At 39.4% G+C, this 26,886-nt stretch overlaps 2 protein-coding genes and 1 long non-coding RNA gene across 4 annotated transcripts in view; 1 reads left to right on the top strand and 2 right to left on the bottom strand.

Moving 5' to 3' along the window:
* Positions 1 to 20,911, bottom strand: part of LOC5521478 (adhesion G protein-coupled receptor L4) — a 30,379-nt gene extending 9,468 nt beyond the window's left edge. For both annotated transcript variants that reach the window (XR_004291042.2, XM_001641212.3), the window contains exons 1-15: positions 20,737 to 20,911; positions 20,618 to 20,654; positions 11,053 to 11,208; positions 10,455 to 10,559; positions 10,203 to 10,376; positions 9,308 to 9,360; positions 8,780 to 8,950; positions 8,066 to 8,146; positions 7,606 to 7,705; positions 2,916 to 3,050; positions 1,947 to 2,040; positions 1,318 to 1,426; positions 888 to 937; positions 561 to 687; positions 76 to 182 (exon numbers count right to left, since the gene is read on the bottom strand). Coding sequence is in view for 1 of the 2 variants with exons in the window: in XM_001641212.3 (XP_001641262.2) it covers positions 76 to 182; positions 561 to 687; positions 888 to 937; positions 1,318 to 1,426; positions 1,947 to 2,040; positions 2,916 to 3,050; positions 7,606 to 7,705; positions 8,066 to 8,146; positions 8,780 to 8,950; positions 9,308 to 9,360; positions 10,203 to 10,376; positions 10,455 to 10,559; positions 11,053 to 11,208; positions 20,618 to 20,654; positions 20,737 to 20,790 (1,553 nt within the window). In the remaining variant the exon portion in view is untranslated. The remainder of the gene's footprint in view (positions 1 to 75; positions 183 to 560; positions 688 to 887; positions 938 to 1,317; positions 1,427 to 1,946; positions 2,041 to 2,915; positions 3,051 to 7,605; positions 7,706 to 8,065; positions 8,147 to 8,779; positions 8,951 to 9,307; positions 9,361 to 10,202; positions 10,377 to 10,454; positions 10,560 to 11,052; positions 11,209 to 20,617; positions 20,655 to 20,736) is intronic.
* Positions 20,912 to 23,169: 2,258 nt separating this feature from the next.
* LOC5521475 (protein SPATA45 homolog) lies at positions 23,170 to 25,789 on the top strand. Its single transcript, XM_001641331.3, has 2 exons — positions 23,170 to 23,539; positions 24,947 to 25,789. Exons 1-2 carry the CDS (start codon positions 23,185 to 23,187, stop codon positions 24,994 to 24,996), a joined length of 405 nt encoding a protein of 134 aa, XP_001641381.3. The 5' UTR covers positions 23,170 to 23,184; the 3' UTR covers positions 24,997 to 25,789.
* Positions 23,311 to 26,507, bottom strand: LOC125559168. Its single transcript, XR_007306401.1, has 2 exons — positions 26,387 to 26,507; positions 23,311 to 23,654 (listed from the first exon to the last, which is right to left on the bottom strand). It is a non-coding gene; the product is annotated as an uncharacterized LOC125559168 (long non-coding RNA).
* Between the last annotated feature and the right edge of the window lie 379 nt (positions 26,508 to 26,886).

The following is a 26,886-nucleotide window of genomic DNA, read 5'->3' as shown; positions in this document are numbered from 1 at the left end:
ACGACGATTTTATTATTATTATTTTTTTTTGCTATGATGCCTCGTGATAGTGACGATGATGGCAATGATACCTACCTGAATAGCAAGGAAAATATAAGAACAGACACAAAAAGGCATATAAGCCCTATTGTACAACCGATGTAGGTTATCATCTCAAGGGCCAGGGCGTGGATGGCCGGGATCTAAGTAATGATGATAAGCGATCAGCCATTATAGTTTTAACACATGGACTTTGGTTTGGCTTATCTGTGTGTGTCATTATAGCACATGGGTCATTATATATTGCTTTGCTGTCTGTTTGTCTGTGTTTCTGTCTTTTCGTCCATTTGTGAGTTTGTGTTTCTGTCTGTCTGTCTTTCTGTTAGTTTTTCTGTCAGTCTTTTTGTCTGTCTTTCTGTCAGTCTTTCAGTCTGTCAGTCTTTATGTCTGTCTATCTCTCTTACAGTCTGTCTGTCTTTAGTGGGTCTGTCCGTCTGTCTACGCGTCTGTTTGTCAGTCTTTGTTTCTCACTGTCTCTATTTCTGCCTGTCGGTCCATTTTTTCGTCTCATGAGTTCTCACCTCTAAATGGACAGTCTGCACAAGTACGGCAAAGTTCGTGAGATGACTTGTCCAACACTCTGTAATGTTCTGCTTGTTGAGGATTAACTTTAGACCCTCACTCGACCACGCCCCGTGATTGGGAGAGCTACAACATTGTACAGTATTCAGGTGACTAATCTATTAACCCTATTGATCCTAGTTTTAGCCTGCGTGTTCTTTATTTCTGGTGAAACTCCACAGAAAAGCTTGCTACGCAGGCTATCCTAGTTGTTTTTTTAGCAGAGTTCACACAAAAAGACGAAAGGCCAAATGCCTTCCTTACAGACGTTTTATATTCACACTTACGCAATTTTCTTGTCCCAATACACACAGTAGGTAGATTCTTTGTTAATGTTCTGGGAACAGATAGTTTGAATGTGATCAGAACTAAAATGTCTCTCTTTTTTTTTGCGCTAGAAATATCACATGACAATAAAACACAACACAACACAATGTAATTTTCTTTATTTAAAGAGTTTTACATTATAACTTTAACATTACGTTAAGTTTTGTAACCAATGTGAGGTTGATAAATATTATGATGTCGATGTTGATGATGACGACGATGACGATAATGGTGATGATGATGATTGTGGTGGTGTTGATAATGATGGTGATGATGGTGGTGGTGATTATGATAGTAATGATTGTGACGATGATGGTGGTGGTGAATACGCATGAAAAAGACATTATGTACAAGCAGGTATATGGTATAAGTCTCGGTGAGTTCACTTACATCGGTGCTTAACGCGAAGGTGCCATTAACATGGTGTATTGATCTGCCGCCCATCACCGCGACCGCTGAGAGCACAGAGGAGACCAGACGTACCGCAGGCTCATCCTTACTACAATAATAATTATTATTAATTACGTAAAGAGTCAAATGTTCTTTTATCGGAACCTCGCCTTCAACGTACACCGTAGCTAAGAGCAATACACAGTCCCTGACATAGAGAGTAGAGGAGAAAGAGAGGTACAGAGAGAAGAGAGGCAGATTTTGGACCTCACCTGGCGGCGGACAACTTGCCCTCTTGCTTGAGCAGCAAAGTGCGTACCGCTATCACGCCGCCTTTTAAAGAATTTCAATCAACCACTCCTTTGTGTTTATTAATAAATAAATAAATAATAAAAAAAAACCCGATTTATTCGTAAAAAAAAACATGACCAAATTAACCATCCACGAATAAAGGCTGATACTTGATGGCTAATATTTGATTAATTATATCTTATTTACTCGCTTGGATTTGCCGATGGAAATGTATGGTTTGCTTGATTCGGTATTGAGCGGGAACGTGAAATGGCGGCGTGATGGCGACGGACAATTATGGTGACGATGATAACGGTGCTTTATGGTTGACATCCTACCTTGTTACACGATCCAAAAATTCGGGATCAACGTCAATAGGGTACAGATGACTGACATTCTTCAAGACCACAATACCAACCCCGCCACTACAACCTGTATAACACGAACAAGATATGTATGACACAATACCAACCCCGCCACTACAACCTGTATAACACGAACAAGATATGTATGACACAATACCAACCCCGCCACTACAACCTGTATAACACGAACAAGATATGTATGACACAATACCAATCCCGCCACTACAACCTGTATAACACGAACAAGATATGTATGACACAATACCAACCCCGCCACTACAACCTGTATAACACGAACAAGATATGTATGACACAATACCAACTCCGCCACTACAACCTGTATAACACGAACAAGATATGTATGACACAATACCAATCCCGCAACTACAACCTGTATAACACGAACAAGATCTGTATGACACAATACCAACCCCGCCACTACAACATGTATAACACGAACACACAATACCAATCCCGCCATTTCAACCTGTATAACACGGACACACAATACCAGCCCCGCCACTACAACCTGTATAACACGAACGAGATATATATGACACAATACCAATCCCGCTACTACAACCTGTATAACACGAACAAGATATGTATGACACAATACCAATCCCGCCACTACAACCTGTATAACACAAACACACAATACCAAACCCGCCACTACAACCTGTATAACACGAACAAGATATGTATGACACAATACCAACCCCGCCACTACAACCTGTATAACACGAACACACAATACCAACCCCGCCACTACAACCTGTATAACACGAACAAGATATGTATGACACAATACCAACCCCGCCATTACAACCTGTATAACACGGACAAGATACCATCAAGCAGCCTACTGAATTTATAGAAATATTTCACCTCCAAATAAGAATATATTATTTTTATTGAAATTCTCCCTTGCGACTACTGTACCTCCCGAGCAAGTCCTATTTTGACTTTTGCCAGGTCCATATAGCGTCAGCTTTGCCGTACGACCCCCGTTTGCATCGAAAACCTCAACTTTGGAGGTATGTGATGGGGTGAAGTTTGTGGAGGTGACAGCCATTCCTGTAAAATTCGCTAAAATTAATTCATAATATCGGTGCATTTTATAAAGTCACGTAAAGATAACAAATCAAGCTTTCAATGATAAAAGGTTGTTGCGGGTGGTACCATCTGTCTAACGTTAGTAGTTGTGGCGTTAGTAGGGAAGTAACGAAACGAGAAGTAACGTTAAAAGTAACACAGCTTTCCTCGTCCTTAGGCGAGGCGTTTCATTGGGTGCGTAAGGTGCTTATTCTTATTTTCTATTGCTTATTTTCTATTGCTTATTCTTATTTTCTATTGCTCCTGCCTCGACAGCTCGAGGCGGCGGCGTCCAATAGAACTTGCTGGCGTGCCCTCACAAGTAATGCGGTGCAGTCCTTTGAGGGTGACTGTCGTAGTCGCCTTACGGCTGCACGTGACCGGCGTCACCGAGCTGCTTCTGCCTCTGTCCCGACAACTGGCGTCCCCATCTGCAACCGCATCTGTGCATCGGACTTTGGTCTGCGTAGCCACATGCGTGTCCACAAATAAGATGAGATTCAACGTATCGTCTTCCTTGGCTCGAGAGACAACCATGATGATGATGATTGCAGGTGGGGGGATTATTCGAGGGAGGCACGATAGAGCAAAAAAATGAAATGAAATTTTCCAATTCTCAATATATAAGCTCAAATTTCCGCATACAAGGACTTCCTCTAACCAAAAGCTTCCAAATTTTAAAGAAATTTAGAAGATATTAAATAAAGATATTAGTTAGCAAAGTTGGCTTAATTTCTGATCAGAGCGCGACTTCCCCCTAAAAACGAGGAGAATTCAAACTTTGAACATTTGAAAATTGCACTTCAAATCTCATATCTTGAAGACAAATAAAAAAAACTTTTTGATATGTTGGTTTGCATAACATAAGCAACCTCTATGCAAAAATTCAAGCTTACCGAAGTTAACCAGACCTTATTTGGGGAAAACTGGCCATTTTTTGGCTCTGTCGGGAGGCACATATTTGAGAAATTACTGCACAATCATTTGTTGATGAGCTGATGTAAAGGTTCTCTTTTATGTTATGAGCGCAAAACAGTAAAATGTCTGGGATAATATGGGATTCGACTCTGCCTTTTTCCAGTTTTTGGTGTATTGTATTCATTCTTCTGGTTCACGAACACGACTATTTGGGTTTTTTGAAATTATGGGATAATATGGGAATGCTCTTTGGATGAGAGAGCTCTTTGAAATGCGAAGCAGCCAAACACGTGCAATTTCTGAGAGGTGTAGAAGCCCACTCGTAAGGCCTAAGGGTTGCCTGGATTACCTCATTGTTCTATTGTGTCCCCGTCCTATTGTTTTGTTTCCCATTGTTTTGTCTGTGGTGCATATCAACCCAATGTGGTCAAATCTTCCGATAGCTTAACTACATGACCCCGATTTCTAATACAAGGTTATCTTCAGGAGGTAAGCTACATTAAATCAGCTATATAAGGCAATATTGGTGCTGAAGTGCAATCAGTCGTACAACCGAAGTATTCCAATCGATCTGCGCTTGTTCTAGTAGAGTCTATGTGTCATGAGATGCCTGTGGCACTGTAGCACATTGAGACTGGGCACTAGCTGTCTCTCAACCAAGATGGCGGCGCATGTGAGCTATATATGAACTACCAATTAAACCACCTCAACTACAAGTGTCCCCACACTTCATCACTATGAGCCAAGAGACCATGATGTAAGAGAACAAATCCCCCGTATTAGGGTATGTTCCAATGATGTCGTCCGTGAAAGCTATTTTTAAAACAAGCAGTTATTTTAGATACGCCTCTAATTGGCTAGCGCTTACGTATCCTAGCAACACGAGTCTTACGCGCGATCGCGCAATCACATCTCGAGCAGAAGCAGAAGCTGTTATGGAAATCTTTTTGACCGAAAATACCTTCCTTTTTTTTACAAACGCTGTGAAAATGATTTTCCATAGAGTACGCTGGAGCCAACCCTTTCTGGCGATGAAATGCATAGAGTGCGTGATTTTAGGTTCGGGGATTAACTTCCCCAGTAAAAGTTTTCACAGCTGATTCGCAATTATAAAACAACAATCAATCAGAAATCTGTGTTTACAACACACACTTCTCTTCCAATTCCCTTTTAATGAAAAAGACACATCAAGAACTTAATACCATTATATTCACACCGATATTGTGGTTATTAAGACAGATATTTCACTAATAAAAAAAAATTATAATGAAGTAAATCTTAGTCCAGTGACAAGGGTGACTTGAGTGACATGCTCGTGGTGCACATAACCAAATATGGCGCGATAAACCATATATGGATGCTATGATTGACATGCTCGCGCAATCTAAAAATAGCTTTCATGGACGACATCATGGGCCACGGGGATTTGTTTTCTTATATAATGGTCTCTTGTATAAACTTATTGCAGTTTTCACAAGTTGTGACTCATTATTATATTGGCTGTGCGATCTTCAATAACAGCTTGGCTTGTTGCCTGTATGTGATTTTTATATAAAATGAGCTTACCGATAACTCTCCAAATCTTAATTAAGTTCTCATCACCCGGTATGAATAAAGTCTAAATACAAATGTAAAAGTGAATTTTCCAGAAAATCTTTGAACTTCAATTAATTTTTTAATTATGTATAACAAAGTATATTAATCCCTCGTTATCTGCTAACAGAAAAGTCAGCCAGAGAAGCAAAAGAAAAAAAAAGAGAAAATAAAACATGATACAATCTACAAGTTTATTTTTTCGACATGTTCTGCTTTTAAAGTGAAGTGTTTTGAATTACCTTACTATCTTCATTCAAATCAATAGTTTCATCTCTCTCTTTTTTCCGCGCTCGTATTTTCGCCGGCTCGCTTCCTTTCATTTAGTTCTCCAAGGTTTATATTTCCTCTAACAGTCCGCCTAGGTCTTGTAAATGGTTGTCTATTTTCACGTTCCGCTATATATATTCCTACTCTAGAAATCGCAGAACGCAATACTGATCGAAAATCCTCAAGGAACACAAAATATGTAATCAAACTGAGCGCAGAATTCATGCGAAAAATCAAAAGAAGAAGGAAGTAAGATAATGCGCTTGGACTACTCGGACTATTTGGACTATAGTTTATCAAGAACTCGAACTGGAAAACTGTAAAATATATAATTAGCGGTGATACGCAGAGAATATAGAGGAGCAGTGAGCTTAGAACCATGTTAACAGCCGAGCGGAATTTCTTGACACGCCTTTCTTGCTGGATAGCGGGTAGGTCGATGGCTCCTTGAGTGTTAACCAGTCTTGGTACGATCACCGAGTTGATAGAGAAGATGGCCAATACAAACGTGAGATACAGCCCATTCATCACAAGGTATATGATCGAGGTGGCTTCGGTTTGACTGCACATACATTCAAACGAAACTCCTTTGTCTCTTATTTCACATTGGGTAAGAGATGCAGTGTTAATCACTAGCGACATTACCCAGGGAAGGGCGACCAGCAAGGCAAGGCTTCGGCGCGATAAGGACGACAACTGTACAGTCGATGAGACCGCCCTAAACCGCTCCAGTGATATGATAAATAGTATTAGCAGTAAAACCCAGCTCAGCGAGCTATCTAGGAAAATGAACCATTTACAGAGTGCGATCGTAATGATTCCTCGCATCCACCAGTTAAATGATTGTGATATAAGGCTACTGATCACGAGCGGAGGTTCCAGTAAAAGCGACAGTAAGCCGGCCACCGCCGTATTGACGACGAAAAAAGTAATGCTCTTTCTAGGGACTTTCTTGAACACCACCAGGAGAATGACAGACATGTTCAGAGCCAACCCTAACACTACGATGACGACAAAGCCGCAGACCTTGGCTCTCTCGCCGGGTAAAAGCTTTCCAGGCGACGTTGAAACTGAGGTGCTGCCATTTGAGGCATTAGTATGTTTTTTAGGATTTAGGATTTATAAGGCTTCTACCACTATTACACATATGAAATAGCGGTAAGGTTGACACAACAGAGCACGGCTCCAACTCAAGTGTAACCTCGGTTAGTAAGCACTGTCACTGGGGGTGGTCACTGCCAGAGGGTTTATTGCGTCCCCAGTGGTTCTTTTACGTCCCTTCGGTTCAGGTTTAGTGTAGTACAGCTTGAAGAGACGGGACCTCCGGTTTAGTGTCCTTATCTGAGAAGTCTGGAAACACGGGAGAATAGCTTCAACTCACTTGTGACAAATTCGATTCAAGGCAGGAACCCGGAAAAAATCCCCAGTTTGAGCCAGGATTCGAACCTGGGCCACAGCGGTGAGAGGCCGACGCGCTAACACACTAGGCCACCCGTGAATTGTGTTATTAAAAAACATTGCTTGGAGCATGGTTACTAAAGGGAAGTTAAGACGGAGACCGAAAACAAGTTACTTGACTATTCCATCTATAGCTAAGAAGCAGTGAATTTGCAGCTGCGGCTTTTTACACCGCCTATGTTATTACAGCATATATTAATGTTTCGTCAATGTGACAGAGAAGGTATAATTGAGATCAAAAAAATATTGCATACAAAATAACTAATAATCGCCCCTGTTGTAGGAAGTTAGTCTTTACCGATGTTTCGGGATGTGAATGTGAACTGCTTTTCGCTATTCTCGAGGGCCTTGACCATTAAAGGTGTCACGTGTTCGAGGTGACCAATGAGCTTGTGGGACTGAAAGAGATGAAGAATAAAACTCTACGGTGTGACCGGAAATTATATTTAGATATTATTAAATCGAGACATTGCTTAATCTGCTCCAAATCAAGCAGTTTTCATGCTTTCAAAATTATTCTAGTGCGGAAATTCTCGACACGAGGATAGCAGAGGAAACAGGGGAAGGAGACTTTGTTGAGATAAACGTCAAACAGGCCCTTAATGGGGCGTGTAATGTTTTCGTGTCAAAAGTCACATCACATTATTTGCCATTTGTTTGTTACGTATCCAACTCTCTTTAATGTTTCTGTTTGGAATTTCTTATGATTACCTTCTAAACTAATTATTGAAAAAAAAGTATTCAAACAGAGAACATACCAAATCGTTCCTCTCACTGAAGTTTTGATGCAACGTGTTCACAATGTTGTCACTGGAACGCAGGAGAGATGTTGCTAGGGGCTGACAGAAAAAGAAGAACAAGAAAATCATCAGAAAGTACGATAGTAACGTTGCTCCCTTTTGCCCTTATCTGACTTCCTCAAACTCACATCCCATTTTTACCACATGGAATGATGCCCGAGGTCTCTTCTCCTCAAGAGGCCAACTGCGTGTCCCACAAACTCTACTCCCCCTCCCCCCCCCCCCCCCCCCCATACCATGGCCTTTTTTCCTTTTACCCAACCTCTTTTTTTCATTTTCCTCAGCAGTTGCAGATCCAGGGTATTTTTAAAAGCTGATTCAAAATGAAACCAACCAAAGTCCTTGTCAAAAGTCTAATCCTTAGGACAAAGCATTCGCTTTTAAAAGATGGCAATCCACATAACTCCCTTGGATTCGCCACTGCCACGGAATTCAGAACCGGGTTCCTACGATTTCAGAAAAAACCTTGACCATGATCCTTCATAAAAAAAGCTTCATTCGTAATCTTCTTAAATCAACTCTCACGTCAAACATTGCTTCCATGACTTAATAATGACTTTGGTGGGCATTTATTCTAATTCCGTGACTTTCCAGACCTGGAAAAGGACATTTCTAAATCACACGACCTTAAGGATTTTAAGAACCCGTGGCAGCCCTGTAGTATGAGCTTACAATGATGACGTCATAGTCCAGTGCGTCCTTTCTCCTTAAGAGTCCCACGGCGTCACCCACAAACTGCACTTGTTGCGCTATGGGAGCCAACTGGTCCCCGTTTGGTTGAGACGTTATGTTCTCTATCATCTGGTAGATAGTCTCCACGGTTTGGAGTTGACATGAGGTATGCTATCATTAAATAAATAAACAATACAATGTTATGAAGTTCCGCACTTGACACCTTGTGTGACCCGGGATCCTAAGCCCAAAAAAGTTCCACACTTGTAGATTAGAACACAAGATCTTTGAAAAAATCCACGTATAACCAGCACGACACTCACATGACACGCACAAGATATGCATGGCCCACATAGAAGGGGCGCGCAGTGGCCATATACACACACTTTGCGCGCAAGGGCCATATACAAAAACTTTGCGCGCAAGGGCCATATACAAAAACTTTGGCCGCAAGGGTCATATACACATTACATTGCAGCTATATGCTTGGTCCTCATAGAAAAGGGTGCATGGACAATTTACACATACCTTGCAGCTATCTATTTGATCCCTCAAGGCGCCCTTTATTTCATCGTGCGTTTCTGGGTAACAAAATAGAAAAAAGTCAAGCATCAAGTGACAACAAAGACGTAAGTGAAATTAAGTGGACTATTTTGGGACCGAGCGTTCGGGAGAAAAGGGCGATTAGTTGGACGTTATTAAAGGTCGAGCTGAGTGGGAAAGTATTAGATGCAAAGGGAATATAACCACGAGAGAGTTTCATAAAAAAGGCTTATAAAGGCAATCGAGAAAAGACTAAATTATTGACTATATTTTTAGCCTAGGCCTTTGCACATTAAAAGTGAAGTATTATTTTTAAATGAAAGTAATAAAAACATTAAATTCTCCAAAAGTGTGAGAATGTCGATCAGCCAATAACTTATTGTTTGCTGAGTACAAAAATAATATGGTTACAGACCACAAAATTACCATTCAAGATAAAGGTATTTTACTTTCTTAACAATAAATAATTCAAAGTATCTACGTTACTCGCATAAAAAGTGGTTAGAGTCACAAGGTCATGTGCGAGGAAATAAAATGGCGGCGTAATATGTGAATAAGGAAATGGTTACTCAGGGGTAGGTAGGACTTGTTCTGAGGGTTTAAAACCGCATTGTCACCAGTTCACTTTCGGAGGTCCGACGGAAACCTCGACCGTTAAAAGACAAAAGAATCTATTATAACCCGAGATATTTAACAGGCCATCCTCTCTAAATTATCGATCACATCCTTAAAGAAACTTCCAATAGACTCACTGCTTTCCATATTTTGAAATATTTTTCGCGTTTTCCGTTAAAAATCATCGGAGATTGTTACGTTATCGACCGGAAGTAAACTGGTGACAATACGGGTTTAAATGGCGTTACTTGATGATTAACGATACCTTTGCTGCCGCACCAGCCGAGCAAATCGCGTCGGTATTGTGTGGCATGTATTTTGGCATTGTAAGTGAAATTGTACTGCGACAGCAACGGCTTCCATTTGGGACAAGAGATGTCGACCTTTTGTCCCTTATCAATTGTGCAATTGCAAGGACTTCTCTCGTAAACTGTCACACCTAAACCGCCAAGTTAAATTAGAGAAGAATAGGTTCAACAGCAAAATAAGCTGTATAACGTAAATGAGTGCAACTCACACTTTTGACATTCCTTTTCTTCACTAAACGGACCGGGTTCTCTAGCGCACTTATTTTCGGATTTCTTGTAAATCCAGTTTCCTCGATGAATCACTCCTTGGCATTCTGACAAAGAAAATATTATCTTTTTAAATCATGAATCGGAAATTACGCCGGTGGAAGGATTGGAGATCATTTTTGCAGAGTCAGCTGGTCGTTGTGGTTTTCGTTATTGTTTGTGGCGATGTTGTTGTTGATGATGATGATGATGATGGTTAAGGGGGTCAGGGTGATGTGATGGTGGTAGTGATGATGGTTAAGGTGGTCAAGGTGATGGTGATGGTGGTAGTGATGATAGGTGGTCAAGGTGATGTGATGGTGGTAGTGATGATGGTTGAGGTGGTTAAGGTGATGGTGATGGTGGTAGTGATGGTTATTTATTTTTTCTTAATTTTTCACCCCGAAAGAGGCAATAGCATAGGACACGAGGTCCGTTACAAGCTGAGCCTCCAGGTCAGGTCAGCAGCACCACTACACAGAACACTTAATGTACATATAAAGCTTTTGATAATGGGGTCAGAGCCTCATTGAAATGATGGGCCGAATGCCAAAGCAGTACCTGATGGCTTGGTAAAGCGCTGCCTAATGAGTGAACAATGATGAACTTTTCCTATAGAGCAATTGACAGTGGTTCTGTAGACAACATCTTCAAGTCCACATCTCCATATGATTGAACCAGTCTCCGCCCCGTAGACGGTCCCCCTGTAGATGCATTCTGAGGAGAATTAAGAAAATAGACTTTGTTAGCCAATTGCCCTCGTCCCTTTCTTTTAACAATACCCCTGGGTGCGCGAGGAGATAATCCTTCCTGAGAAACAGGGGACTTTCAAGCCAAAAATAAACACAAAAATAGCTGCGCGTCATGCCAGAGAACGACAAAAAAATAAAATATTTTTAAATATTTTTAAAATATTTTCAAAATACGCAGCAAAGAAGTTTTATGGCTTGGCCGCAAGCGCTAAGGAAGTTGCTTTTTGGTATTGCCGCGCGACCGAAAAAAAAATTGTTTAATAGCAAGTCGTCTATTATAGTGGTTCATCCATTTAATGGCCACATATTTGGAGCCATCCTCTATTACTGCGGTATTCATATAGCTGCGAACTTTCGCGGAAGATTTTAAACAGGTAAAATCGTCTTTTGGTTTCCCTCATTCAAAATCCTTGAAGCATTTTGATAGACCAATATCACGCTGAAAGTAGACGGTAATACTTCATGTTTGTCAAAAAAAGAACTTCCGATTCATATTCGCTATGTCATAATTAATGAAAACAGTAAAATTTCTAGACTAGCTGAAACAACAACTGAGATTTAAAAAAATCACCAAACGACCGTTTAACTGAGGAAAACAGGCTGTGCAATGCTGAAGTCCTAATAAAAAGGAAAAAACTGTCCATAGTTGCCGAACTGCATGGGTAATAGACTATGCTAGCGTCCCGTCGCTATAACGGTGGTCGTTATAGAGGTGATCGTATCAGACTTGGTCGCAATAGATGTGATCGCTATAGACTTGGTATCAATAGAGGTGGTCGCTAAAGAGGTGATCGCAATAGACTTGGTATCAATAGAGGTGGTCGCTATAGAGGTGATCGCTATAGACTTGGTATCAATAGAGGTGGTCGCTAAAGAGGTGATCGCAATAGACTTGGTATCAATAGAGGTGGTCGCTATAGAGGTGATCGCTATAGACTTGGTATCAATAGAGGTGGTCGCTAAAGAGGTGATCGCAATAGACTTGGTATCAATAGAGGTGGTCGCTATAGAGGTGGTCGTTATAGACTTGGTCGCTATAGAGGTGGTCGCTATAGACTTGGTATCAATAGAGGTGGTCGCTATAAACTTGGTCGCTATAGACTTGGTATCAATAGAGGTGGTCGCTATAAAGGTGGTCGTTATAGAGGTGTTTGTTATAGATGTGGTCGCTATAGAGGTGGTCGCTATAGAGGTGGTCGTTATAGACTTGGTATCAATAGAGGTGGTCGCTATAGAGGTGGTAGCTAAAGAGTTGGTCGCTATAGAGGTGGTCGCTATAGAGGTGGTCGTTATAGATGTGATCGCTATAGACTTGGTCGCTATAGAGGTGTTCGCTATAGAGGTGGTCGCTATAGAGGTGGTCGCTATAGAGGTGTTCGCTATAGAGGTGGTCGCTATAGAGGTGTTCGCTATAGATGTGATCGCTATAGAGGTGTTCGCTATAGATGTGGTCGCTATAGAGGTGTTCGTTATAGATGTGATCGCTATAGACTTGGTATCAATAGAGGTGGTCGCTATAGAGGTGGTCGCTATAGAGGTGGTCGCTATAGAGGTGTTCGCTATAGATGTGATCGCTATAGATGTGATCGCTATAGAGGTGTTCGCTATAGGTGTGGTCGCTATAGAGGTGGTCGCTATAGAGGTGGTCGTTATAGATGTGGTCGCTATAGAGGTGTTCGCTATAGAGGTGGTCGCTATAGAGGTGTTCGCTATAGAGGTGGTCGCTTTAGAGGTGTTCGTTATAGATGTGGTCGCTATGGAGGTGTTCGCTATAGAGGTGGTCGCTATAGAGGTGGTCGCTATAGAGGTGCTCGCTATAGATGTGGTCGCTATAGAGGTGGTCGTTATAGATGTGGTCGCTAATAAGTGGTCGTTAAAGAGGTACCTGTTTACTTAGAGTCAGCATTACAGTGTACAAACGATGACACAACAAATTTGAGCGAAATTTTCGTTGAGTTTTAATGCTGTGTACCTTTTTCTCACGTCTAGCAGGTGTCGGCAAAGAATTTCCATTTTAAAACAAAATATTTGAATGGCCTTAGGATACTAAAACATCTGGGTTTGTGCGTTATCTTTCGAGTGTTTTTCCTTTCTTTTTTTCATGCGCCACAAGACTTCAAAAGTAGAAAAGCAAACAATTCATAAGGTGTGATTCCAGAAAGTTCCACGCCCCTAAGGAGGGGTCTTTCACACTGTGTTTATGGTTATTTCAAGGGGTGAATTGCCTGGGGCTTCGTTATTGTGAGGTTATTGTGAGGTTTTCATTTCTTGTCTGAGAAAAACAAATTCTTGAAACTTTTAAAAATGTTATACATTTTATAACTTTGTATCTGTCGAGTATATGGATGGAAAATATGGCGCACTGCCTGTAAAAGTCATTGGTAGTAAATATTACCATTAGCATCAAACGAAAGTTTTAGTGTGAACCCCTGCCGTGTGTGGGAAATTGCCTTCGTTACATGCCCGCCTGCTTGAAGAATTACACGGAGACATTACCTCACAACCAGCTTGCTGTATCGATAACATAAACGCTGTCTAAAAAATATGCTAAACGAGCTGAAGTGTGGTGCAAAGAACAATGGAAATAATAGATATTGTAGAAGTGTACAAAAAGAGGTATGGAATTGTTTCCGTTCGGGAAGTCTGTTTTAGATGAATTGACACAAAAGCCATCGGAGGAAAGGAGAAAAAATATATATATATATAACAATGCACAAAGAGAATTCAATGTCTGGAATTACTTTTTGATTGGAAATCCTGCCCTCAAAAACTATTCTATAAAATTAGCCGCCATCGCGCCACAAACACACTTAACTGCCAAATGAATCTACTGGTGATTTCCTATAAGAAAGTCTGCCCTGTTAAAGTTTGCTGCTCTTAAAAGATTAAAAGCTTAAAATATTTCACCACAAACTTGATTGCCCACTTAGCACTTTTATCTTTTTATCTCTTCTTGATAGATGAAAAGTACCAAAAATACTTAAGACAATGCCTCATACCGCGAGCACTTTTCTTTAACACTTGTTTTTGCTAAAAATTGACGATATTTTAATATTCCCATAAACTCGACTTCAAGCACTTTCCTCGGGCTTTTTCTTAAAAACAAAAACAAAAAAATTAACGCAAAAAGGTCATAAAGGCAAGGTTCCCAATTTTTTCTAAAACTCGCTTGGGTTTCCCTTTTAAAAACTATTTTTTTTAAATTGCGCATTCCTAAATGACGGCATTCTCATAGTTTATTCATAAAACACTAAAACGAAAGACTTTGTTTGAAAGTCAAGTCTTAATTCCCAGCAATTTCCTTATCTCCTTCTCTGTTTCAATTTTCAAACTCTTAAACACTAAAAGAAATACTTCACCAAGAGATGACAGTCACAAAAGCTATTAAAATCTTCAATATCAACTCAAACACACATGGTCTCTATTACATGTTCACTCAAGGCGATAACCTGGTAGACTAAATTATAAAGCATATACTGAGAATTCAAATTTGATCGTTGGAAATTCCCCACGCAAAAGAGATAAACACGAAACTAATTTCTTCCCTCTCGTTAAAATTTGTTATCTAAAAATCTTCATCGCCAACTTTCTTGTAATTGTTCTACAAGTAAAACACGATCGGATGCTTCACAGAAAACTTTATTTAACTGATCCACAATACAAATATGATACTTTGGCATCAATATGTTGCTGACAGTAATACTAATAGCTCTTTTCTTAGCATTGGAAGCTGAAATAACTTGGTAATAAAGCCAGACATAGTAAGATTCGCGTCTATCTAGATTGATGCTCCTTCGCATTGTCAGACCTGCTTAATAAAAATTGCGGAAGCAGGAAATCGGTAAGATTTTATTTTATTGGGAAAACAAACGTGTCAGACAACGCGAAAAGAAATGGGAAACATTCCCATGACAACAGCCTATTTTCTTGCGCAAATCGCAGACTACAATAACTATGAGACAAACAATATCGCAATTTTTCATTCAAAACTTAATGAGTGTCAAATTGTTCACACCGGTTTTTGTTCACTAGGGAATTGCTCAATAAGATAAACTTTCTAATGCGGCAAAATTCGAGATTGTGAGAAGGCTCTTCGAAACAGACACCAGAGAAGAAAATCATCTCTCGGAAATGTTCTCAGCTCGTAGACAAAATTTTCGTCATTTTATACTTAAGATACAAGCTGATTTCACATTCTATGAATCATGCTTTTGCTTCTAAGAACCATCATAGAAGCAACAAGCTCCATTAAATCCTCGAAAAAATCTTGGAAACGTTTAATTTAAAATGTAAAACCGACGTAACATTTTTTTACATTTGTTTCTACTTATGCCAGGATCGAATTTAGAAATTACTCAACCAAGCCAAACACTTTCACGATGTATCATGTCGCTAGAAAGGCAATATTGACCGAAAATTAAGTACACATTGAACAAAAGTGTAATAAAAGATTATAACTTTTGTTAAATCATAACTTAAATATTAGCATCGCCACATTCCGTCTATGGCCTTGCACCCAAACTTACGTAGGTGTGTGCTTTCCAAAATACTGCAACTCTAGCTATAGAATATGACTCTTTCGGCTCAAATGACAAATGGAAAGAGGAAAAAAGTTTCCGTGGCCTACATTACATCTTTAGATAAGTCGATATCAACTTTTCCTTGTCTTCATCTCTTTACAAAACATATTTTTATAGTATAAGCCCGACCATTTGGCCTCAAATCTATTCAAAATAATTTCATTTGTAGCTATAACTTTTGAACTACAAGACGCATTTTTAAAAGACGGCTTTGTAATTTACGGCCACTTATTTCTAGTTTCATGGACTCAACGAATTCATTAGATTTGTTCCCATATTTCAAGTAAGGCTTTCATTTGTAGCTTTAACTTTTGAACTGAGAGACGTGTTTTTAAAAGACGGCTTTGTAATTTACGGCCACTTATTTCTAGTTTCATGGACTCATCGAATTCATTAGATTTGTTCCCATATTTCAAGTAAGGCTTAATGTAGGTGAGTATCCACAGACGCCTGTCTGAGAGGAGTAAGAGCACTTACTGAAGCCCCCTTCCTCTTCATTCCGTTGGTCTGAGAAAAATATAATAACGACATTACAAAAATGGAAGCAAGCAATTGCCAATAAATTATCTTAGATTTGTCGTAAAATTGACAACAGAGGAACACTCTTCATCAACCTGGATGCCTAGGTTGACAGATGTTGTAGCACAGCTTTACATGGTTTTATTTCTTGGAACAATTAGATGTAACTCCCTCTTCGGCAAGATCGACAGAATTTGCCCAATGTTTAGACTGGGTGGCAGACTACTTAAAGTGCAACATGAATCCTAGGAAAATTAAATGTTGTGGCATTTATATCGGATACAACTTAAAAAGAACGAATTATATCCTGTTTTCCAGTCCGTATGTGTATCAATATGAGTGTGCTTCTTTTTCATCGTTTATTTTTATTCTCACAAAAGTAGTAGAGAAACGAACATAATAAAGCTATTTTCCTTCGTCTCTAACTAGATATACTAAATCTGTATTGGCCACGCAACGCCGTTTTGTAACTGTCATGAAATGCATAAATTTGGATGCTAGGATAAAAATGTAGTTTTTATTCAAAAAAGATAATTCAGGAATTCGCCGTGAATTGTATTTTTAATACGTTTCGGCATATGCTGTCTTTTTTTCTCGGTACAAATTCAATTATCCTTGACCAGACCCTTAAAAAATCTTTAACTTCAGCTCGTCTCTAGCTCTATTATTTTTATAAGAACCTTTTTTATAAGAACGTTATTCTTAACCAGACTTTTAAGAAATCTAAAACTTCAGCTCGTCTCTAACTCTATTATTTTTATAAGAACCATTTTTATAAGAACGTCCAGCCTGAGATTTCGCGAATTTTAAGAACTACTTAGAACATGCCGAGGCTCGGATAGCAGAAAAAATATTGCTTTTTTTTTAGTTTTCTAAAATGCAGAATGAAATTGTCGTGACAATTAAACCTTGAATAATATTATTTCTATCTTATACTCACTTGTTCTCTTCTAATAGTTCGTTGGGTGCTATATTTTTATACACTTAAAATCAAAGAACATTTCCGCCTTAAAATACTCTAAAAATAGGAACGACCGAGCCTCAACTGAAAATAAGACGTTATTATAAAAACGTGTATCTAGTTCCCCTACAGGAAGAAGTTGTGTCATCACTTTTCAGGGTTTTGATAACCATGGTGTTCACAAGTAAACTGTAAATATTAACATCTTGGGAGGCCTACGAGTCAATAACCTCGAGAAAACATGCACGATGATCCTGCGCTTTTTCTGTTTGGCCGCGAAAGTCACGAAAGATCTTCTGCGGTGGAATGTAAAGGCCTGGCTAAACTAGGCATCATGTCGAGCGCGACGTCGCGCGATACATGTCGCCTGTAAATCTCCTAGTTAAGCCACCCACAGAGACATTGTAGCGCATTTCTCGGATAGTTGAGAAACATTTTCGTGTCGCACGCTACATGTTTTTGGTAGTGTCTAAACTAAGAAAAAATGTCGCACGCTACATGTCGCCTAAATTAGCCAGGCCTTAAGACCGCTGGGAGTACGAGCATATCGAGCAGGCCTGGCTAAACTAGGCGGCATGTCGAGCGCGACATGTAGCGTGCGATATGTCTCTTAGTTTAGCCACCCAAATAGACATGATAGCGCGCCCCAAATCTTGTAGATAGTCGAGAAACATTTTCGTGTCGCGCTCTACAAAATTTGTCTCGTACTACATGTTTTTGGTGGTGACTTAACTAGAAACATGTCGCGCTCGACATGTCGCCTAGTTTAGCAAGGCCTTTACTTTGTATACGCATCATTTGCCTTCCGTTTCATCTTACGTCAGTCAATTTTGCTATTTTTCCTTTATTCAGGAAAGGAAAATTCACCAAAATGGGATAGAAATGTAAACATTAAGTTTCATACAGCTATTTGCTTATTTTTGTTTCTTTATTAAGAGCCGTACAGTAGGGGCGTGCCTCTGCCCCCACTCCCACAGTCTTCGTATGGTCTCTGTATTGTACCCGCCCCCCACTCCCACAGTCTTCGTATGGTCTCTGTATTGTACCCACCCCCCACTCCCACAGTCTTCGTATGGTCTCTGTATTGTACCCACCCCCCACTCCCACAGTCTTCGTATGGTCTCTGTATTGTACCCACCCCCCACTCCCACAGTCTTCGTATGGTCTCTGTATTGTACCCACCCCCACAGTCTTCGTATGGTCTCTGTATTGTACCCACCCCCACTCCCACAGTCTCCGTATGGTCTCTGTATTGTACCCACCCCCCACTCCCACAGTCTTCGTATGGTCTCTGTATTGTACCCACCCCCACTCCCACAGTCTTCGTATGGTCTCTGTACTGTAACCACCCCCCACTCCCACAGTCTTCGTATGGTCTCTGTACTGTAACCACCCCCCACTGCCACAGTCTTCGTATGGTCTCTGTACTGTACCCCCCCCCCCCCCCCCCCAGTATCTCGAGGCCTGTTGCGGCCCTGTTATATCCCCTTACTACTGAATTACATTCATCAAGGAGAAGAGGATAGTTATCTGAATTCAACTTCCATAAGGCCAACGGCGTATTACACTGTATGGACAAGCAATCTCAAGTTGATGATGTTTCTTTTTCGCACTTTGTTAGCTGTCAATACGCCTTAGAAAAATACAACCGGTAAGACTATGTCAACAATCGACAAACTTTGAGCGATTGTTTTCTCCGAGGGACCGGAAGAAGCTTCGATAATAAAGCGAGTTTTCGCATCCATAAAGGTTTGACTTGGGCATGCCTCTCAAAACAAGATTTTACAAGTTGAAAGAGATAGATCTCAAAATTAAACAAGAAAATAACCTGCCTTCACAATTGGAATTTGAAATAAAAAGTTTATAGCTTTTACAAAAGATGTGCAATTCAGTACAATACAACTGATCAACCCAAAATAGCATATTCCCCTAGGGATAATGTAGAAAAAAAACACATCTCTCATTAAAAACGCAAAAGTAATTTCGAGTCCAATCCTTGTTAATCATTTTGGGAAAAACAACACTAAAGAAAAGTATGTCTTATTGTAAAACAGTGCAAAAATTAAAAGTGTATTTTTCTCGATGAGGAGAACAGTAAAATAACTTGGAAATTGTGATTGAAAATAGCAGATCTTCCCTTATCAAAAATTTATTAGTCAACGTCACAAATAATTTATTAATTCACTAATCGCCTGTATACAGTCGATTTCGAATTACTTCCAGTCTTTCGCATCACGCATTTAACGAACTAAGCGAGCCGTGCCAGCTCTAAAAACTTCTAATTTAACGTTTTGGAAAATTATTTTACTTCAAAATTATTTTACTTCACAGTTAATGGTCATTTTTTATCATTAATATAAATTATAAAATGCCTACCATCAACTTTTCTACTCGAGACTGTTTCAGAAGGCTTCTTTGTCTTTAGGCGTTGCCGTATGATTGCTCTTTTAATTTTAATATTTTAATATTCTGCGTGATTGCCTCATGCTGTTAGTATAACTTGCTTTGCTTGTTTCCGTTTAGAAAGGGAAGAAAAATTACTTCGTGGTTTGTTTGGGAATTCTTCATCCCACTATCACCGCACTAAACATTGCCGCTGTATCTCGATATTCTGCGAGGCAAAAATCACCTAATGACAGCCAATGACATTTTGATTGTTAAAACGTATTGTGCATTAAGATCCCGGGAGAAATTATTTGTTTGGGATCGAAAAATTTACAAAATATTACAGGAAAAAATACGCCACGATAACACTTTCAGCAATTTTAAAAATCAAAATGTATTCAAACAACAGAGCTTATTTACTCTGAGGTGACTCGAATGGTCATTAAAAAAAAAACGAAATCATTATTCAATGCACAGACGAAGCTTAAGTGAATTGTTGAATATATTCTCAATTTATCTTAGTGCCTGGGAGCTAATTGTTAAGCTACAATCTCGAAGAATCACTTTAATATTTTGACAAACCGCTTACCCGCTCTTTTTCAGTCTTAATTCTTATATCTCTGCTCTTTCAGTCCTTATTCTTATATTTCTACCAATGGAGAAGCGGATGTAGAATCTTAAATTGTGATCACGAAGCTAATGGCGAAACATCGGAATAATACAATGAGTGACAGCATGAAGAGTGTGCACTACGTTTGTGTTATTTTTGTTATTTCTACGATTTTTCATTTCTTTTGCAGGCCGTACAAGATCGGGGCATATAAACACCGCTTGTATGCTTTGAAATATATTTTCTTGATAAAATATCAATTTTCTGGGCCAACTTCCATATAGATGTACAGAGAGATACAAATACATGGGGCACTTACCATTTGATTTGGACACGCATTGGACGCCTTGCAAGCACTAAGACAAAGCAAATTCAAACTTGTAAATTGGAAATACATAAAAGTATGAAAAGCACGAAATCATAAATTCTTAATTTTACCAAAAGAAAAGAGAAAACGAGAATCAATTCGGCACGTAGAGTTATCGTGTTCATCCTCCAGGTTTTCTGCGTCAATTACACGCACCGCTTTTTATCGACAAATTTGAACACTTTGGTTGGATTAATTACATCCTCATGTGATATTCATGAGAAATAGCCATTATCGTTACGGGAAAGGCATCAGTTTATTTTCTAAAAGAAGTATCCCCCATTCTTCTACCATACAACGTTGCATATCTTTAGCCAATCAGCTGTAAGGATGATTGACATGTGACATATGATGATTGACCTGACCAATGAGGTGGTGGATTTTGGCGCCAGATGATGACGACGAAACAACAATGCTCATAAATCAACCAATGGCATGAGGTACATTTGGCGCCAAATAACAACCAATGAGTGATGGAAAAGTATTTAACCAATGACGCAGTTTCTTTGCTAGACGTAAAGTGAGGTCAAAACGCTTCTCACGTAATGATCAAAACACAATGCGCAAAATCATCAGATATAAAATTAAGAAAAACACGCGCGCTGTTATGACGTAAAATGAATCTCTATAAGAAGCAGATATAAGTTGCAAATAATGAACCTTGGATATCTCCGAATGATTTTAGTTTACTCTGTACTAATCTTATCTCGACGTTTATTTTTTAAGCCATATTAACATTCGCATGACATCTGGGGAAAACCATCTACGCAGATGTTTTAAAGAAAAAAACAAATAATGTAATAGTTTGCCAAGATGTTCAAAATGACACTCTGTTCCAATATTTTTCAGCCATTTGTGTATCATATTTTATTATTGAACTCATTATGTCTTTTGTTGCCCGAAAAGGGCAACAAAAGGAAAGCAATTACGGATAACGAAACGAAATGAGATTGAGGAAATGATGAGTGTGGTTTGTATGGACACCAAAATAGTTAAGTATAAAATATATTAATAATATGCAAAAAAATGAACAAATGAACTCTCATAACTTTTATTTCTTACCGATAACTTTTGTCATTTCTGTCCAAATATATTTCTAGCAGAATGTGGCTTATTTTGTGCATTATATCCTAATACAAATTTTGACAAGAAATTAGAATGAAAATGTGAATGTCTTTTTTTTTATTTTGTTTAGCGCTTATTACACGGGCTTGAGTTAGTACGTCAAGCACTGTAGTATCTCACTGTCACGGGCCAGCGGTTCTTTTACGTCCCCAATACAGGAAATTTAAGTGCGAAGAGACAAGACCTCCGACAATACGGCGTTATTCGAGAAAACGAGGGATTAACTTTAGAGAGCCAGGTTTTTACACCTCTGAAAAATAACCGGAATCTAACCCTTGACCTCTAACTTGATAAGGTAGCCCAGGCTATCACACTTCGCCTCGGATCATATGCAGGTCGTGCGCGGGATCAAGTGTGGATCATGAGCAGGTCGCGGGTCACATGCGGGTCGTGCGCGGGATCAAGTATGGGTCACGTGACTTTTGAGAAGACCGCGGTCCCGCACTTGTTATTTTGCTAGGATAGAGGATGTCAAAGACTCTTTCTAACATCAAGATATCCAGTCGCGCGACTCAGAGGAAGTTGCGGCATCGCTCCTATCGGTCGGCAGGTACACGGGGAAATGAGAATTATTATCACAAAAATATCAAGGATATAACAAGGCCGCCTTTAAGTGTAAGATTACGAAAGCGGCTAACAAGACGACACTCTTCCTTTATTAACCACTAAAGACGCCAGTGACTAGCAGATAGACTACCAGCAGTTTCTCATTACTCGGTTCTCTTTTTATGCGCCGAAAAAAACGACTTTTGTATAGAGTTCTTGGATGGAGAACTTTAAAGTAGTTCCTTATCTTGAGTGTCTCTCTCTGGATTTGCGGCGCGCGACTCAAACATGAGGTAGTCTTCTTGCGTAAACGCCTGCCTGAATATATACATTAAAAACAGCAATATCTTTATAGACTTGTGACATAGCATTTTTTAGCAGGAAAAAAATACTGGTTATAGCTTTTTGCTCGGAGGGAGCGCAGCGACCGGAGAGCAAGTCTAATCTTGGTATCGCATATGATTTTTCGTGTTCACACCACAGGCTTCCCAGTCGGCTGATTTGTATTTTGATTTTATGCTGATCTCTGTTTTTTTAGCGCATGCGCGAGTTTCATATAGTAATTTTTCGTGTCCACACAGGCTTCCCTGCCGGCTGATTTGTATATTGATTTCATATCGATCAGCGGTGTTCTAGCGCATGCGCGAGTTTCATATAGTGGATGCAATTTTTCGTGTCCACACCACAGGCTTCCCAGTCGGCTGATTTGTATTTTGACTTCATGCTGATCAGAGGTCTTTTTCGAGAACGCCTGTACTGAAACATGTTCGTCCCGTCCTCCGAGCATTCACTTTCTATTAGAAACTTCTAGTTATAAATTCTATAGTTGAATTCATGGGCTAGCCTTTATGGATGGGCTACCTGTGGGTGAGCCCGCGATAACATTCCAGCACATTTCGCGTTGTTATAGCAACACAACTAGTCAAGGAGAAAACTTTATGAAAGAGAAACAAACCACAACTATCTCCCTCACATATCGTAAAGTTAAAGTTTATTTCGTCAACACGATGAATATCGAATCTTGGTGCACTGTTGAGCTGAATTCCAAGCAAGATTGGACCCGAGCAGACAGAAAACACGATCCGAATGGCTTCAATAGTTCAGTGTTCAAAGGAGCTTCAAACCAACATCAAGAAAGTCGTCTTGACTTCGCAACAGCTGAGCCAGAATTCCACCGAGAAAGACGCCATTTCCCCGAAAAAAGTGAGTATTAACGGTTCGTGCATATCCCTAGGTTGGGAATTTTGTAGTTGCAACTTGTCTTTTAAAATTGGCTTTTAAACCTTAAGGATTTCTTTCCGATGCCATGGTATGGCTCCTTGAAAAGAAAAATAAGAATAAGCATTTGGTTTCAGGAATCCCAAAAATTATTTGCTTATTTTTTAAACTAAAACCAAACAAAAAGCTTCTGTAATTGGGCAGTTGTTACGAGGAGACTCTTTCTCTCGAGTACATGCTAAAACAGCTTGTCAAGAGAGTTATATAAGAGAACGGCCCGAATTTGTTTGCTGTTTGCTGCAATAAATAATCCAACCAATAGCAACACAGCATTTAAAGGGGCCAAAATTTCAAAAACCAGCACCTTTCTCTCCTCTTCAGTAATAAAGTATTTCTCTATAATTTTCTTACCAAGAAATCAGAGTTGTTCAAACTATGCATAATAAAAAAATGCTATTCTGACAAAGATTCCAATAACTACAGTTGAACAGGTAGCTAGCTGTTTCCTCCATAAACCGGTTCATCAATAGATCAGTTTGTGCATGGCATAACCGCTGTGACCATAACCATAGCTGTTTCTTCCATAGATTTATTATGGGTTTTAAACTGCCAATAACATGCACAAAACTTTTCCAGCAACTTGGCAATGACTCAAGTGGGGTTTTGTACCACCAGCATGTCACTGACCAATGGCAATGAGTTGATGTTGTGGTGAGACAAATTTGAACTGGTAACTTGCAAAGGCTAACAAAAGTTTTGTACGCAGTTATCGATGTTATTACTGGTTTATAGGAAAAGCGACAAAAACAACCAGGGTAACCAAGACGAGTGTTGTGCTTCACTTGTGAAGCTGTAAGCGACACAAACTCAGAACAAAACTTTCGCCTTAATTTCGAATCCCAACAAAACTTACACCAAATCAATCCCTGAAATGTATAGATAATGTTTCAAGAAACTATTCATTTTCCATTTCAGTAGCTCGGGTACGATTAGTGATACAGTTTGAGACTGACTTCTGTTTTTTTATATCAATATATTTCGAACTTGACAAGTCAAGCAATTATGACACGCTGATGGTAGACAACCCCACACGAGTCATTGCCAAGTTGCTTGAACAGTTTTGTGTGTGTTATCGGCCAATTTAAAATGCATATTATTTCTCTGGGCAAAATGGTTATGGATGAACCACGTTTGCTATGGACAAACTGGTTTAGGAAACGGCTGGCATTCGTTCTACCCAGTTTATATTATTGTCTTTATGTGTTTTACAGTACTGTATTTAAGTTTGACTTAGTCGATTTTTGCATTTTGACCAAACTATTGCCTAGACAACGCTTCTTTTTTTAAATAAAAAACACCCTTAAATAAATTTTTATTATCTGATTTGTTCAGGTTATTCTCAGCTGGCTGGCCAAGTAACAAAGGACAAGAAAAGGTCCTGACAGCATCAAGAAGGAAAAGACTATAGGAACATTATAATACTTTGGTTCAGAGAGCAAAAGAAGAACATCAAAATTATGTTTTTACTCATTTGTTATTTATCTAATATTTCCTTTAATTCACATCGGGATCATTTCTTAGACCAATAAAAAACATGCTTGTCAGCAATGGATTTTCTAGAACTTTCAGTGCCTAACTTTACCCTAGAGGCCTGGTACAGCTAGATGCTGACACTAGACACTGTACTGCAGTACAAAGCTGTGCCAGTGTGACACTAGAAGCCGAAGGGAACACAACATCCTAATCAACAATTGTTTCTCTTCCTCTTAACCTACAGTCAATCAAATTTGTTTAAATATCATTCAATAAATGGATATAAAAGTGATAGACAATAGAGTAGGGATTCAATTTGTGTAGGACAAAAGAAAGTCAACTCATTTTGTCTAGTGTGGAGGCAAGGATACAAATCCTGAGAAAGACATATCAAGGACAGATGGATCTGAATGTGACTAACCACAAACAATTTTGAAGCGGTAAACATCATGTGAAGTAGACAATGCTTGAGTCCATGCAGTTATAAATGTTATGCATAGGTAAATGTTTTTCTTACTATAGTTTTGGCCATAGAAAACATTCTGTTTGTTGCCATTGGTGTATGTGCCATGTTTATTACTACGAGTTATCGCACTTTCATAGTTGGGGAGAACCCAATTAATCACCTCGTGCCATTGTCTATGTTCACGAGTGTCATTACATTGAATTACAATAAATGTTTTGCCCCAAGCAGATATAAAATTGAGCAGTTTGTTTCAATACTAGCAAGTTAAGTGAGTTTGTCTGTTTATGTTGTAGACTGTAGAATGAATGTGTTTAGCAACAGAAACAGTGGGCAACTAAGTAAGAAGTAAAAATAATGTGCAGACAGTTATTAAACAAAAAGGCTTTGCTGCACAAGAGGGGTTCTTCAGGGTAAAAGTGATAGGGATGCTTGTCGGGAAATTAAAAAAATACCACTAAAAATACCTGCACACCAAAAACCAAAATTGTTATCCAAAAAATAACCCAGAAGCCCTAAAGAATACCAATTCCCCCCCCCCCTCCCCCAGGGGTTTGCTAACCAGAGATTCTTGCCGAGTTAGCAGTCACCCGGACAAATAGTGCTTCTATCTATCCATATCGCATCATTTTTTAACGCTTTATTGAAGAGATTTGGCATGCTATCAAAGCTTACCTAGTTCTAAAATGCTCTTACAGAATGACTGGACGATTACTTAATTTACTTGAAACTGGGAAGGAAGTTCAGTCTTGTTCATATCAAAAGTAAAGTCTGCTTTAGCTATGCTAGGTGATCGTTCAAAACTTAATGGAAAATTAGCTGTTAAAATTGCTTACCTCTACGGCGCAAGCAGCTGATCACAATGAAAATGAAATTCGACTTAACCAAAGCAGCCCTCTGGCTCTCGCTGTATTCCTCCACGAGTGTTTAACTTTACCGCCATGAGAGTCACAAAGATAGCCGCTGACCAAACATAATGAATGATTGCGCATTTTGGGCGATGATGAATTGATAAAAAAAAAAATTCGACCCTCCCCCCAATAAATCAAAATAAGGTGACCCCCTCCGCATCTGCCAGACTGACGAGAACACGATAACGTCTACCCTGGGTACCATAGCCTCCGGGTTCTCTCGTCCAGTAGTGACGCTCAGCCAAAATGCCGCGAACGAAAAAAATTGAAGCTGCATTTTTATTGCCAGCAAACAAAAATCATGAAGGTGAAAGAAGAAGGAATGAAAGGCATACAACATTTGATTTGTTTTTCTTTTTGGGTAGGGTCTTGGTAAATTTGAAATTCCAGACTTTCAGGATGACCGGAAATTGTACAGAATATCT

This window comes from Nematostella vectensis, chromosome 13, assembly GCF_932526225.1.
Source record: "Nematostella vectensis chromosome 13, jaNemVect1.1, whole genome shotgun sequence".
NCBI classification, from domain to species: domain Eukaryota; kingdom Metazoa; phylum Cnidaria; class Anthozoa; order Actiniaria; family Edwardsiidae; genus Nematostella; species Nematostella vectensis.
This window is presented reverse-complemented; position numbering and strand designations above follow the sequence as displayed.

What these genes read in the sequence shown, in the direction of transcription:
- LOC5521475 (XM_001641331.3), top strand. Translation starts at nt 23,185, where the DNA reads ATGGATGGGCTACCTGTGGGTGAGCCCGCGATAACATTCCAGCACATT. An exon ending in ACGCCATTTCCCCGAAAAAA is followed by an intron (nt 23,540 to 24,946) that starts GTGAGTATTAAC and finishes TGATTTGTTCAG; the next exon opens with GTTATTCTCAGCTGGCTGGC.